This window comes from Ictalurus furcatus, chromosome 22, assembly GCF_023375685.1.
Source record: "Ictalurus furcatus strain D&B chromosome 22, Billie_1.0, whole genome shotgun sequence".
In the NCBI taxonomy this organism is placed as follows: Eukaryota; Metazoa; Chordata; class Actinopteri; order Siluriformes; family Ictaluridae; genus Ictalurus; species Ictalurus furcatus.
Genome location: NC_071276.1, coordinates 1373475 through 1389739, shown reverse-complemented (window position 1 = coordinate 1389739; position 16265 = coordinate 1373475). Strand labels below are relative to the sequence as shown.

General features: G+C 38.2%; 1 protein-coding gene across 1 annotated transcript; it reads right to left on the bottom strand.

The window, feature by feature from the left end:
* Positions 1-3348: 3348 nt before the first annotated feature.
* Positions 3349-9025, bottom strand: LOC128625479 (BOLA class I histocompatibility antigen, alpha chain BL3-7). Its single transcript, XM_053653815.1, has 8 exons — positions 8816-9025; positions 7676-7942; positions 6651-6926; positions 5076-5375; positions 4884-4982; positions 4644-4670; positions 4476-4544; positions 3349-4086 (listed from the first exon to the last, which is right to left on the bottom strand). The coding sequence occupies exons 1-7, from the start codon at positions 8883-8885 to the stop codon at positions 4510-4512; spliced, it is 1074 nt and encodes a 357-aa protein (XP_053509790.1). The 5' UTR covers positions 8886-9025; the 3' UTR covers positions 3349-4086; positions 4476-4509.
* Between the last annotated feature and the right edge of the window lie 7240 nt (positions 9026-16265).

Below are 16265 nucleotides of genomic sequence, written 5' to 3'. Positions count from 1 at the left end.
TCTGTCTGACGTCGTCTTTAGGGAGGAAACGAATCGAGCGAAAGTTAACAGACAGCCTAAAGGGCAGACGCGAGGCTGCCACCCGGTGTCGTCCTCCGGAACACCGCTCAGCCCGAGCGTCAAAAAGGTGACAGGAGTGGGCGGGACAACGTACGACACCAGGAATAGCCAATCCATACGCGAGGAAGTACTGCCATAGCGACCGACACTACCACCAGTGGCCGAGCCTCTCTTTCAGGACACAGAAGCCTACCAATCAGAGCCAATCAGGTGCGGACGGGCCAATCAGAGCAGGTCTTTCACCATTCTGGTCCAATCAGAGGAGGTCTCTCAATGTCTCCGGGTGCTTTCGGTTGGTGATCGCCGCATCTCGGGCGGGGCTAAGACATTACTCTGTGTGTGTGTGTGTGTGTGTTTCAAATCAGGAGTTTTCATGGATCCCTTTATTCCAGATGAAAATTGGTTTAAAAAGCTAAAAAGGAAAACAATCCCCTCTGAAAGGGCTGAAGTGTCCGTTAACTGAGTGAGTGAAAATAATCAGTAGAATTAAAATGAAGTTTCCTTGTGTCGTGATGTGTGTGTGTGTGTGTGTGTGTGTGTGTGTGTGTGTGTGTGTGTAAAACTGCCGTTAGCTTGTTGCATGTATTGTGCAGCTAGTGGATTTTTTTTTTTTTTTTTTACGTGTGTTAGCCGTGTTGGCGTGCGACATCAGAAGTTCAGTTCATTAAATAAGGAAGAAAAACTTTTAACATGTTGGTATGAGAAAAAAGAATTCTGTAATGTAACGTGTATCAGTGTAAATCAGTGTGAGTCTAGCAGGGGGCACATACTTATGATCAGTCTGCCTCCGCAGGGGGGTTTACAGTAGAGCACACTTTGTCCCCTATCTAGGGCTCTCAGCTGACATCAGACACGGTTTTACTTATTGTTCAAATATTACACAAATTGTAATAACTGGCCCCACCGTTCCCCTTAACCCCGCCCTTACCTGACCCCACCTTTCCCCTTAACCCCGCCCTTACCTGACCCCACCGTTCCCCTTAACCCCACCCTTACCTGACCCCACCGTTCCCCTTAACCCCACCCTTACCTGACCCCACCGTTCCCCTTAACCCCGCCCTTACCTGACCCCACCGTTCCCCTTAACCCCACCCTTACCTGACCCCACCTTTCCCCTTAACCCCGCCCTTACCTGACCCCACCGTTCCCCTTAACCCCGCCCTTACCTGACCCCACCTTTCCCCTTAACCCCGCCCTTACCTGACCCCACCGTTCCCCTTAACCCCACCCTTACCTGACCCCACCTTTCCCCTTAACCCCGCCCTTACCTGACCCCACCTTTCCCCTTAACCCCGCCCTTACCTGACCCCACCGTTCCCCTTAACCCCGCCCTTACCTGACCCCACATTTCCCCTTAACCCCGCCCTTACCTGACCCCACCGTTCCCCTTAACCCCGCCCTTACCTGACCCCACCGTTCCCCTTAACCCTGCGGCAGGAACGGGGATTCTTCATGTATTATGTGAGGAGATACGTCTATACTATATGGTCTGGTCTAGTATTTATTCAAAAATAACTTGTTTATTCATAAATAATTCAGCCCTGATCCACTTTTTACTTCTGAACGTACTGAATTTGTTCCACAGTGCCAGGGCTCAGCTGCTTTCTACCTTTCTTTTATTCTTCTAACACTTTTTGTCCTGCACCATAAATATTTGTTCAGGTGGTTCTGAGGAGGCTGTAAAAGATAAGAGGTGCTGATAAACAGCCAGACGCAGGATAACTCCACTGCTAAGGTTCAGTTATTGTAAGTGAACTGCTGAACAGAAGCACAGCCCGAGAGGGCAGGAGGAATACCTCCGGTTTAGTGGTACATTTCTACAGTCCCGTTTCTCTTTAAAGTGAGAGTGGGGTGAAAATCCGAATCACTGAGCTACAGCTGTTCGTTTTTATTGAACGTGTCTAACCTGTGCGTCTCTCTCACCTTTCTGAGGTACAGCACAAAGTCGGAGCGAGATCGGCCCATTCCCGAGATTTACACCAAAGCAGGAGATGAACGTTTCTCACGCTTTCCTTTGATCTCGACGCAGCATCACGACTGCAGAGCTTTAATAACTTTACAGGACAGAAATCTTACACACGGCTTTCCAGTTAGTTTTCATGGTGCTGAGTAAAAGCATTATGAGGTCATCGTTGGTTCATGTGTCACTTCCTGTCTCAGCGTGTCTCCTCTAGTGTGTTCAGGTGAGGCCTGGATCTATCTCAACAGGTGAAACGGAGAAGATCACACAGTGACACGTGATTTCAAGTCTATCAGATGTTCTTTACAGTAGACAATTATAGCTCAGTTTCACAAGAAGGAAAGACGGAGAGGATGCACAGGAGATCTGAATGAACTTCCACACAATCAGAAATAGTTTTTTATATATAAATAAACTTCTGAAATTCCTCCAGGATCTTTAACTGAAGCACAGTGATACTGACTCGGTGATGAAAACTTCTCCCTCACTCCTGATTCAGGTGATAAGTGTTTAGTAAAGATTAATTAACACTAACACTAGGTGGCGCTTTAATACTGGCTTTGAATCACTGGGTTTCTGCAGTAGTGAGATCACGTGATCAGAAGGTCGTTTAGTGATTAATCACAGCGTGTCTCGGGCTGACTGTTAATCACGTGACTTTCTGTCCCTGAACCGCTCTGACACTGAAATGAAAGTTCAAAACAAAACACCACATGGAGATAAAAATGATTGTGTAGAAGATTGAAAGGAAAGCCACTGGTTTGTGGACAGAAAGAAGGGGACTGAGGCGAGTTTTCTGTTCCAGACGATGGTTTTTACTACAGAGTGTAGATGCAGATGTTCATCAGCTATATCAGGTCACATCCTGAACACACACTGAACTTCTAGATCAAGAGCAGAGTTTAGTGAACAAGGACATGTGCAGGAATTCCATCAGAATCTTTCCTAAACCTTTTTAATATGAAGGACTGTGTGACTGGACTGGGTTTGTGGAGTTATTCACTAATACATATACACTAGATTCTCTTTTTCTCTTCTTTATTACGGTTAAGACGTCAATTCTAACCCGAATTCATAAGAGTTTATTACAGTTCATCTTTGGAGTGATGCAGTGTGGGAAATATGACCACCGTAAACTAACGCTTTTATCTGAAAACTGTCACTTTATTATAATAATAATAATAATAATAATAATAATAGTTTTTTATAATAAAACTTGTGAATAAAACAATATTTGAGTTTTTTTACGTGACAGTAAATGTAGAACTGATCCTGAGGCCACGCCCTTTAAAAGAACACGGTTGTAAAATAACCCTCTGCACACAGAGTGAAGAAAATAGACTTTATTGTTGGTTCAGATTGTTACAGACAGAACAGAGGGATTGTGGGAGAGATTCGGTTCCTGTTCGGCCAGTGAGGAAAATGTCAGTGGATTAAAAGGTAAAAGATCTCAATCAAACCTCTCGTGTACTGACGTTATGATCTGTGTTCAATTCTACACTAAATCATCTTAGAAATGTAGAGAGTAAAGCAGCTCATACACACTCCTGAAACACACACACTATAATATAATGATGTTCAACTGCAGCTGTGTGAAAATTCACTACAATAATCACACTGATACTGTTTACATCAAAACGCTTTAAACACAATTACATCTCAAGCCTGAGGAAATCACAATCAGAGAGTGTGTGTGTATCAGGAAGTGTGTACGAGGTTGTACTGAATGTAAAATTAGTCGAGTGTAAAGCTGCGTTCATCATCCAGACGTGTTACACAACAGGTTTAAATCTGAGATTCACATCAAACCCCATCACACAGAAAACTGCCAGAATTTACACAGAGTAATAATAATAATAATAATAATAATAATAATAATCCTCTAACCCCAATCCCTAATAATCCCATTTTACAGCAATAACAGATTCACAATAAAAAGATCCTCCATCCAAATACAGGAAAAATTATACACCAAGATTACACACTGGAATAATATGTGTGTGTGTGTGTGTGTGTGTGTGTGTGTGTGTGTGTGTGTGGTCTTCATCTCCCTCTCCTCCTCTCTCCTAGAGAAACAGAAAGAAACAGGATCAGCTCTGAGATGATGATGTTGGATTTTCACTCCACACACAGATCTTTATTCCATATTACACCGTAAACAACATCATGTCTTACTCTCTCAGTGCAGCGGGAACACACACAGATCTTTATTCCATATTACACCGTAAACAACATCACGTCTTACTCTCTCAGTGCAGCGGGAACACACACAGATCTTTATTCCATATTACACCGTAAACAACATCACGTCTTACTCTCTCAGTGCAGCGGGAACACACACAGATCTTTATTCCATATCACACCGTAAACAACATCACGTCTTACTCTCTCAGTGCAGCGGGAACACACACAGATCTTTATTCCATATTACACCGTAAACAACATCACGTCTTACTCTCTCAGTGCAGCGGGAACACACACAGTCCACTTTAAGAGTTGTTGGAGGAAGAATCTCCTTCAGAGGCTGTAAAACATTCAAATCCATCAGAAAGTGAAGTAAACACTGCGAGTCAATAATGTACTGGATTTAAACATCATTTCTGGATCATAAAGGTTCACTTACCGGGTTTGGGTGGAACAGGTTTGAAGCCTGAAACACAGATGATGGACAGACAGTTATTATAAAATCTGTGGACTGGGTTTGGTTTCACGAGACAATTAGTCAATATCAGCTTATTGTCTCGTCTAATTTATCAGTTAAAGCTTAAAAATATGTCAAATATTCATCAAATCCCCTTTCAAGAATTAGAAAGTGTAAATCTGTTCTCTGAGAACTTCACATCTGCCTCCTTCCTCCTCTCACCAGAGTTCTTCTTCTTCCAGACCACAATTCCAGCAATAACGGCAACGAGAACCAGGAGAACCGCGACTACACCAACGATGATACCGATCGGAGCTCCACCTGATAAATCACACAGAGTCTTTATTATCTGCTGCAGAAATAAATCAGCTTTCAGTGTAAATCTGTAGTTTTATAGGAAAGTGTTTCTCTGACCAGGTTTCAGGATTCGAATATCCTCGTCATGCAGCACTATCTCCTTCTCCAAGCTGCTGTGCTGAATCACGCAGGTGTAGGTGTGTTTCTGCAGATCCTCAGCTGAGACTGTCAGAATGCTTCTCTTCTGGAAGCTTCCATCCTGGTTGGGTAACGTCTCTCTGAGCTCCACGTCCTCATGCACGTCCTCTCCGTCCTTCTGCCAGGTGATCATCACTGTTTTGGGGAAGAAACCTGTAGCGTGACACACCACCTCTGGAGAGGCGGCTTCTTCCTGGAACACTGACGCTGTAGGAGGAACTGCAGACACACAGAGACAGAAATATTAAACTCTTTACTTCTTCATGTGTAAAGGCCTGGTGCTGACCCTGATGAGGAATAATCCGGAGTCCTGGTGAGGACATTGTTGATTATAATCTTTTCCAGCAGTTTCTCAGTTTCAGTGAAGATGGAAACACTAGAATGGTTTCTGCAGGAAAGGAGGAAAGTTTACAGGAGAAACGTTTCCTTTCTTTCTTCCTGTTCTAGTAAAAAGATCTTACGTACAGACCTTAATAAGAAGGTGTGTGTGTGTGTGTGTGTGTGTGTGTGTGTGTGTCTCCATCTGAACTAAAAGAGCAGAGCGTGTCTCAGTCACCTGGTGATTACCGTAAACCCCTGTATATACACACACTCCACATTCTACTGCGATGATCTTCACCACGCTGTTAAACAGATCTGCTCTGAGCAGCAGGAGACAAAAGCGTCACTTCATCTCTTTCTAATCTTCATCTCCATTAAAAGAGTTCGTCATCTGTTAGAATCAACACTTCCTTAAAGTCCTGCTTCAGTTCCTTTCTCTTTTCTTTTCTCTCGTTCGTCTGAAAAGTCTTTCACTGTTCACCCCAAATATCCTGCTGGATTCCCTAATAAATATAAACAACTGTAACGGTTAAAGCTGTCTAGTGTGATCTGTAACACACACACACACACACACACACACACACACGGGGGCGGAGCTTCCAGGGGGTCACAAGTGTCAATCATTCCAGATTCATATCTCCATGATCTCATCTTTACTGTTTATCGACGGGGAAAATGGTTTTGTGTGTGTGTGTGTGTGTGTGTGTGTGTGCATATGTGTGTGTATGTGTGTGTGTGTGAGTGTGTGTGTGTGTGAGTGTGTGTGTGTGAGAGAGAGAGAGAGAACTCATAGCAGTGTACTCTAATCTTACACTGCAGAGCTCCTACAGAAAACGTGTAAAAGTCAGCAGGTCTGTAAATAACACCAGGAAAAGACATTATACACACTAAACTATCGCCATAGCAACCTCACATCATCCCCTCACAGTGAAATTCAATGTTACTGGTCATGTGATCAACATGTTTGGCTACAAGGAAGTGAAAGAGAGTTTAGTGTTGGACAGGAAATATATTTACATCTTTACATTCCATCCAGAACATCTCCAAATGTAGAGTTTTTACACAACAAACTCATTTTACATGGAGATATTTACATATCAAAACACCAGGACAAGTGTGTGTGTGTGTGTGTGTGTGTGTGTGTGTGTTACAGTATCAGATCACACACTTTACCTTTCCTCTCCAGAGTCTCTCTGCCGTAACCCACGTACTTCTTTATCCAGTCGATACACACTTTCTCCAGGTAGTTCTTCCAGTTATTATTATAACCAGTATCAGGATCCCACTTGTTCTTGGTGATCAGAGCTTGAGGTGTCGGAGCGATCCAGGTGAGAGATTTCAGATCAAAACTTACAAAATCTTCTCCATCATAACCGTACTGACTGTATCCTCTAATGGTGCCGTCATCATCACGCTCACATCCGTACATCAGCTGCCACGTGTGAACTCCTGCACACACACACACACACAGACACGAGCGGTGATGAGCCTCAGCTGAGCTCCGTCTCCATCTACACTCTCCCCTCAAACACCACACTACACTTTACTCTTCATTTAGATCCTCATCACTCACACGTTCACATCTCACTCACATCTCATTTATATTTCTATCTTCGTTTCCCTCTTCGTGACTTTTCTCCCTGATATTAAAGACAGAAGATTTACTCGTTTATCTCCACAGACATCAGGACTGACGTCAGTGTAAAAGCGATCGCGCGTTCACTCTGTGTGTGTGTGTGTGTGTGCGCGTGCGTGCGTGTGTGTGAGGTTCGCGTTAAAGTCATTTACTTCACACGTCACACACGTTTCGTTACTCGCTCCCGCACGCGCGCGCGCACGCCCGCACGCGCAGAGTGTCAACGTGACGTGACGTTAAAGAGAGCGAACGTTACGCTAAGCTCACTCAGACACACGCGCGCACACGCACGCGCGCGCACCGCGCACACACTCGCACACGCACAGACGGGGTGTGTGCGTGTGCGGGTGTGTGCGCGGGGCGCGCGCGTGCGTGTGTGAGGGAGGTTAGCGTGACGTGAGGTCTCTTACTAGCGAAACACGGCGGGTTTATTCATAGACGGTGATTAGTGACATGTTGGGCGGAGTATTAGCAGATTTACTGTGTGGTGAGAGGTGTGTGTGTGTGTGTGTGTGTGTGTGTGTGTGTGTGTGTTAGTGATTAAAGGTGTGAGGGTGTTTACCTGCAGTCTGATTAAAGCGCTGCATCAGTGTATCCATATCGACTTTGAAGATCTCCTGCCAACCCTGCTGCTTCTGTGTCTCTCTGTTCCAGTAATCTGGATTATCAGCATTGATCTTCTGTATCCACTCCGTCTTCGGGATCATTTTCCTGATCTTACTGTCGTAGTAACCAAACCGCTGTCCATCCACCTGACCCAGAGCAGTGTATTCTGGGAAATTTATTCCTGTTGTAACTCCAGTGTAGACGTACTGCAGAGAGTGTGTGACTGTAAAAGAGTAAACACACACACACACGCACACACACACACACACACACACACACACACGCCAGGCTGAATATCAGAGATTTAATCCACTGAGTCTGCAGTAAATCTGTAAATGATACATTGATCTGTGTTTATATTTTTCACCTGGACTTTATATTCTATACTCATAAACTCTCACTACTTCTATTATTATATTTATTTATTATTATTACAGTAGAAGTTCTTTTATAAAAGATCAAAGCGGTACATTACATATAAAAGTCTCTTCTGTAAAACATCAGCGCGTGAAAGCGGAATAAAGAGATTAAAACGGGAATAAAACACTGAAGGTGTATTTCTTTTCCTCTGTTGATGTCCTGTACTAAAGTTTGCGCGCCCCTCATCCTGCTGTGAGGAATAAACTGTGTGTGCAGTCACTCCTGCCCCGGAACCTTCTACCATCTGAAATGAGCCCTTACAGGAGCAGTGAGGGGGAAAGTGAAGAACACGAGCCGCAGTGAGTCAGAAACTAAACTCACACAAACACTGACAGGATCAAAGGAGACAGAAAGGACAGGAAAAGTCATGATATTAAAATGAACACATGCTTATGTGAGGATCAGAGATCGATATTTAAATGAGGAGTGACGTCACACGCGCATAAATTACTCTCACCATAGCAACACAAGCTAATGATCATTTATTTAATAATAATAATAATAATAATAATAATAATAATAATAATAAAGCGTGTTTATTTTTTACAGAGTAATATAGTTATTTATTTATTTATTTTTTACTTTGTCAGATCTCCTTAATCACCTCCTGAGTGTTAAAGTGTAATATTCGAGAGTAAATAAAGATAATAAAGACAGTAAACATTACAGAACTCACCTGCTGATGAAAGATGGAGAGAAAATGTGAGGAAGATCAGAGCTCTCATAACTGCACTGAAGCCCGCCATCTCTCCGTCTGATCTAATCCAATCTCACACACAAACACACACAAATAATAATAATTTACTGATAATAACTTCCACTGTACTGAGAGAAAGTTACAGATCCTCTGTTACTCCTGTGTTTAGCGCGAATGTTCGTCTTCTCGTCCGGGAGGAGTTTTTATACCAAAACTCTGACCAATCAGAATTCAGAGTATCGACCAATCAGAAGTCAGGGTTCAGCCGCGTCACCGGTTTTTGAGGAGAACTGAGGAGTGCAGGATTATACTGAAAGTAAAAGCAGGAGATGATGGAGGAGGAAAGAGTTTATGATCATGACTCTGTATATTTTCATCTACTTCAGCTAAAAATACATTTAAAATACATATTATTGTTATTATTATTTTTTCATTATTTCACATATTAAACTGAACAATAATTTACTGTCCTTACAAAAGAAATGTAGTTGTTTACATTTAGCTTGTTGACATTTCTTTTAAAATAAATAATAAAAAAACACATTACTTGTATATAATGAGTTAATAATAATTCAGTTTAAATATAAACTCTTATTCCTCTGTGTTGTGAAAGTACAGTATATAATCATGCTAATAAAGCTTGAGCTGTAAAATGGCTGCTCTCTCTCTCTCTCTCTCTGTGAGACTCTCTCATGAAACTGATCAGGGTATGTCAAGGCATGTCAGGGTAGTTGTTCATGACGTGAAATGTGTTTGTCTGTTATTTTTATGACTCAGATGAAGATCAGACCACATTTAAGGAGTAATTCAAGCAGAAATAGAGATGATTCCGAATGTTTCACAAATCTTTGTTGAACCCGTATTTATTGATAAAGGGGGGAAAACCATAAACACTAAGATACAGCGAACATCTCCATATGTCTAATAATATTTATAACCTGTACAGAGAGGCTGAACACAGAGTTGTATAAATGTATTATTTCACTATTATTACATGTTCATTTGGTTGATTAAAGATGTAAACATCCAGAGAAACACCCCGTCATCCTCCAGCTCCTGTAACGATAAACATTACAGTTTCTTTCACATGAACTTGACTTTGTAACACAGAGTTGTATTTATATAGAAGAAATAAACACAGTGTGTTATAGAGTCTGACAGATAAACACTCATACACTACACACACCTCGTGCAGGTCACATACACAGGGTGTGTGTTTTCTCTTCGCCGTGTCGTCTCTCTGCCTGTAGCAGCACACAGTACCACACCGCTTCATCAGTTACTAGGAAGAAACAACAGGAGCAGGTTAGTGACTGAACTGAAAGTGTTTCAGTGACGGGGAAAACCCGGGGATCTGACCAGCCTCAGTTTCTGCTGAATTCTCTTTTATAATGTACCTTTATTTATTTCTTATTCAACACTGAGACGCCTCGTCTAACATTTATAGAGCTTTAAACATTACAGATGATCTGGGAAACATTTCTAAGCTCCATTCCTGCTACACATCTGGCCTAAGCAGCTGTACTCAGAGACGGAGAGACTGTTGGAGCTGTTTGAGTTTTTTCTCATGAATAAAATGAAAGAAACTGATGAAGTGAAGCTTCAGATGAGGACATGAAGAGGATTCTGCTGAATAGAGACGCTTCAGACTGACTCCTATTTGTGTTTTATACACACACAAACACACACACACACACACACACACACACACCTCGTGTCCAATATTCCAGTATAGACTCCGGGACCACCATCTTGTCCAGGATAAAGTATTTACTGGAGATGAATGAATGTTTATCAGTCTTATAAAATACAACAGTTCAGTACACAGTGTGTAAACTCTCTGTGTGGTGGAAAGTCCTGCCAGACCCGTGTGTGTGTGTGTGTGTGTGTGTGTGTGTGTGTGTGTGGGAAGTCCCTTAAATACAGAAATGTTGTTATGATTGATATGATACTGAGCTGCTGTTTCTACTGCACCACCAACACGCCTCACATCAACACCGACTCTATAATACTCTCATTATATTCACACCGACTCTATAATACTCTCATTATATTCACACACCGACTCTATAATACTCTCATTATATTCACACACCGACTCTATAATACTCTCATTATATTCACACACCGACTCTATAATACTCTCATTATATTCACACCGACTCTATAATACTCTCATTATATTCACACACCGACTCTATAATACTCTCATTATATTCACACACCGACTCTATAATACTCTCATTATATTCACACACCGACTCTATAATACTCTCATTATATTCACACACCGACTCTATAATACTCTCATTATATTCACACCGACTCTATAATACTCTCATTATATTCACACACCGACTCTATAATACTCTCATTATATTCACACCGACTCTATAATACTCTCATTATATTCACACCGACTCTATAATACTCTCATTATATTCACACACAGACTCTATAATACTCTCATTATATTCACACACAGACTCTATAATACTCTCATTATATTCACACACCGACTCTATAATACTCTCATTATATTCACACCGACTCTATAATACTCTCATTATATTCACACCGACTCTATAATACTCTCATTATATTCACACCGACTCTATAATACTCTCATTATATTCACACCGACTCTATAATACTCTCATTATATTCACACCGACTCTATAATACTCTCATTATATTCACACCGACTCTATAATACTCTCATTATATTCACACCGACTCTATAATACTCTCATTATATTCACACACAGACTCTATAATACTCTCATTATATTCACACACAGACTCTATAATACTCTCATTATATTCACACACCGACTCTATAATACTCTCATTATATTCACACCGACTCTATAATACTCTCATTATATTCACACACCGACTCTATAATACTCTCATTATATTCACACCGACTCTATAATACTCTCATTATATTCACACCGACTCTATAATACTCTCATTATATTCACACACCGACTCTATAATACTCTCATTATATTCACACACCGACTCTATAATACTCTCATTATATTCACACCGACTCTATAATACTCTCATTATATTCACACACTGACTCTATAATACTCTCATTATATTCACACCGACTCTATAATACTCTCATTATATTCACACCGACTCTATAATACTCTCATTATATTCACACACCGACTCTATAATACTCTCATTATATTCACACCGACTCTATAATACTCTCATTATATTCACACACCGACTCTATAATACTCTCATTATATTCACACCGACTCTATAATACTCTCATTATATTCACACACCGACTCTATAATACTCTCATTATATTCACACACCGACTCTATAATACTCTCATTATATTCACACCGACTCTATAATACTCTCATTATATTCACACACCGACTCTATAATACTCTCATTATATTCACACACCGACTCTATAATACTCTCATTATATTCACACACCGACTCTATAATACTCTCATTATATTCACACCGACTCTATAATACTCTCATTATATTCACACACCGACTCTATAATACTCTCATTATATTCACACCGACTCTATAATACTCTCATTATATTCACACACCGACTCTATAATACTCTCATTATATTCACACACACTCTATAATACTCTCATTATATTCACACACCGACTCTATAATACTCTCATTATATTCACACCGACTCTATAATACTCTCATTATATTCACACCGACTCTATAATACTCTCATTATATTCACACCGACTCTATAATACTCTCATTATATTCACACACCGACTCTATAATACTCTCATTATATTCACACCGACTCTATAATACTCTCATTATATTCACACCGACTCTATAATACTCTCATTATATTCACACACCGACTCTATAATACTCTCATTATATTCACACACCGACTCTATAATACTCTCATTATATTCACACACCGACTCTATAATACTCTCATTATATTCACACCGACTCTATAATACTCTCATTATATTCACACACCGACTCTATAATACTCTCATTATATTCACACCGACTCTATAATACTCTCATTATATTCACACACCGACTCTATAATACTCTCATTATATTCACACCGACTCTATAATACTCTCATTATATTCACACACCGACTCTATAATACTCTCATTATATTCACACCGACTCTATAATACTCTCATTATATTCACACACCGACTCTATAATACTCTCATTATATTCACACACCGACTCTATAATACTCTCATTATATTCACACCGACTCTATAATACTCTCATTATATTCACACCGACTCTATAATACTCTCATTATATTCACACACCGACTCTATAATACTCTCATTATATTCACACACCGACTCTATAATACTCTCATTATATTCACACCGACTCTATAATACTCTCATTATATTCACACACTGACTCTATAATACTCTCATTATATTCACACCGACTCTATAATACTCTCATTATATTCACACCGACTCTATAATACTCTCATTATATTCACACACCGACTCTATAATACTCTCATTATATTCACACCGACTCTATAATACTCTCATTATATTCACACACCGACTCTATAATACTCTCATTATATTCACACCGACTCTATAATACTCTCATTATATTCACACACCGACTCTATAATACTCTCATTATATTCACACACCGACTCTATAATACTCTCATTATATTCACACCGACTCTATAATACTCTCATTATATTCACACCCCGACTCTATAATACTCTCATTATATTCACACCGACTCTATAATACTCTCATTATATTCACACCGACTCTATAATACTCTCATTATATTCACACCGACTCTATAATACTCTCATTATATTCACACCGACTCTATAATACTCTCATTATATTCACACCCCGACTCTATAATACTCTCATTATATTCACACACCGACTCTATAATACTCTCATTATATTCACACCCCGACTCTATAATACTCTCATTATATTCACACACCGACTCTATAATACTCTCATTATATTCACACCGACTCTATAATACTCTCATTATATTCACACCGACTCTATAATACTCTCATTATATTCACACACCGACTCTATAATACTCTCATTATATTCACACCGACTCTATAATACTCTCATTATATTCACACACCGACTCTATAATACTCTCATTATATTCACACACCGACTCTATAATACTCTCATTATATTCACACACCGACTCTATAATACTCTCATTATATTCACACCGACTCTATAATACTCTCATTATATTCACACACCGACTCTATAATACTCTCATTATATTCACACCGACTCTATAATACTCTCATTATATTCACACCGACTCTATAATACTCTCATTATATTCACACACCGACTCTATAATACTCTCATTATATTCACACACCGACTCTATAATACTCTCATTATATTCACACACCGACTCTATAATACTCTCATTATATTCACACACCGACTCTATAATACTCTCATTATATTCACACCGACTCTATAATACTCTCATTATATTCACACACCGACTCTATAATACTCTCATTATATTCACACACCGACTCTATAATACTCTCATTATATTCACACCGACTCTATAATACTCTCATTATATTCACACACCGACTCTATAATACTCTCATTATATTCACACACCGACTCTATAATACTCTCATTATATTCACACCGACTCTATAATACTCTCATTATATTCACACCGACTCTATAATACTCTCATTATATTCACACACCGACTCTATAATACTCTCATTATATTCACACCGACTCTATAATACTCTCATTATATTCACACACCGACTCTATAATACTCTCATTATATTCACACCGACTCTATAATACTCTCATTATATTCACACACCGACTCTATAATACTCTCATTATATTCACACACCGACTCTATAATACTCTCATTATATTCACACCGACTCTATAATACTCTCATTATATTCACACACCGACTCTATAATACTCTCATTATATTCACACACCGACTCTATAATACTCTCATTATATTCACACCGACTCTATAATACTCTCATTATATTCACACCGACTCTATAATACTCTCATTATATTCACACCGACTCTATAATACTCTCATTATATTCACACACCGACTCTATAATACTCTCATTATATTCACACACCGACTCTATAATACTCTCATTATATTCACACCGACTCTATAATACTCTCATTATATTCACACACCGACTCATTCATATAAACATTTACATCCATTAACTCATCATGATTTTGGAATTATTTTTATTAAATGGATCTTTTTTTGTAAAACAATCACTGAAAACTGTCACTATGAATTATATACAAAATATTCACTATAAAAGACATGAATTACATTTAAATGTTTAATTCACATAAATCACAACCCGGCCATCAGAAGGTTTACATTCAGCCGCTGTAACACTGTACAGACTTACTGTACTTTACTTAATATATATTCATGCATGATTTACACTGTAGGGCCAGCATTATATATTTACATCATTATGTATTTACATCATTATATATTTACATCATTATATATTTACATCATTATGTATTTACATCATTATATATTTACATCATTATATATTTACATCATTATATATTTACATCATTATATAGTTACATCATTATATATTTACATCACTATATATTTACATCATTATATATTTACATCATTATATATTTACATCACTATATATTTACATCATTATATATTTACATCATTATATATTTACATCACTATATATTTACATCATTATATATTTACATCACTATATATTTACATCATTATATATTTACATCATTATATATTTACATCATTATATATTTACATCACTATATATTTACATCATTATATATTTACATCACTATATATTTACATCATTATATATTTACTTCATTATATATTTACATCACTATATATTTACATCATTATATATTTACTTCATTATATATTTACATCATTATATATTTACTTCATTATATATTTACATCATTATATATTTACATCACTATATATTTACATCATTATATATTTACATCACTATATATTTACATCATTATATATTTACATCACTATATATTTACATCATTATATATTTACATCACTATATATTTACATCACTATATATTTACATCATTATATATTTACATCACTATATATTTACATCATTATATATTTACTTCATTATATATTTACATCATTATATATTTACATCACTATATATTTACATCATTATATATTTACTTCATTATATATTTACATCATTATATATTTACTTCATTATATATTTACATCATTATATATTTACATCACTATATATTTACATCATTATATATTTACTTCATTATATATTTACATCATTATA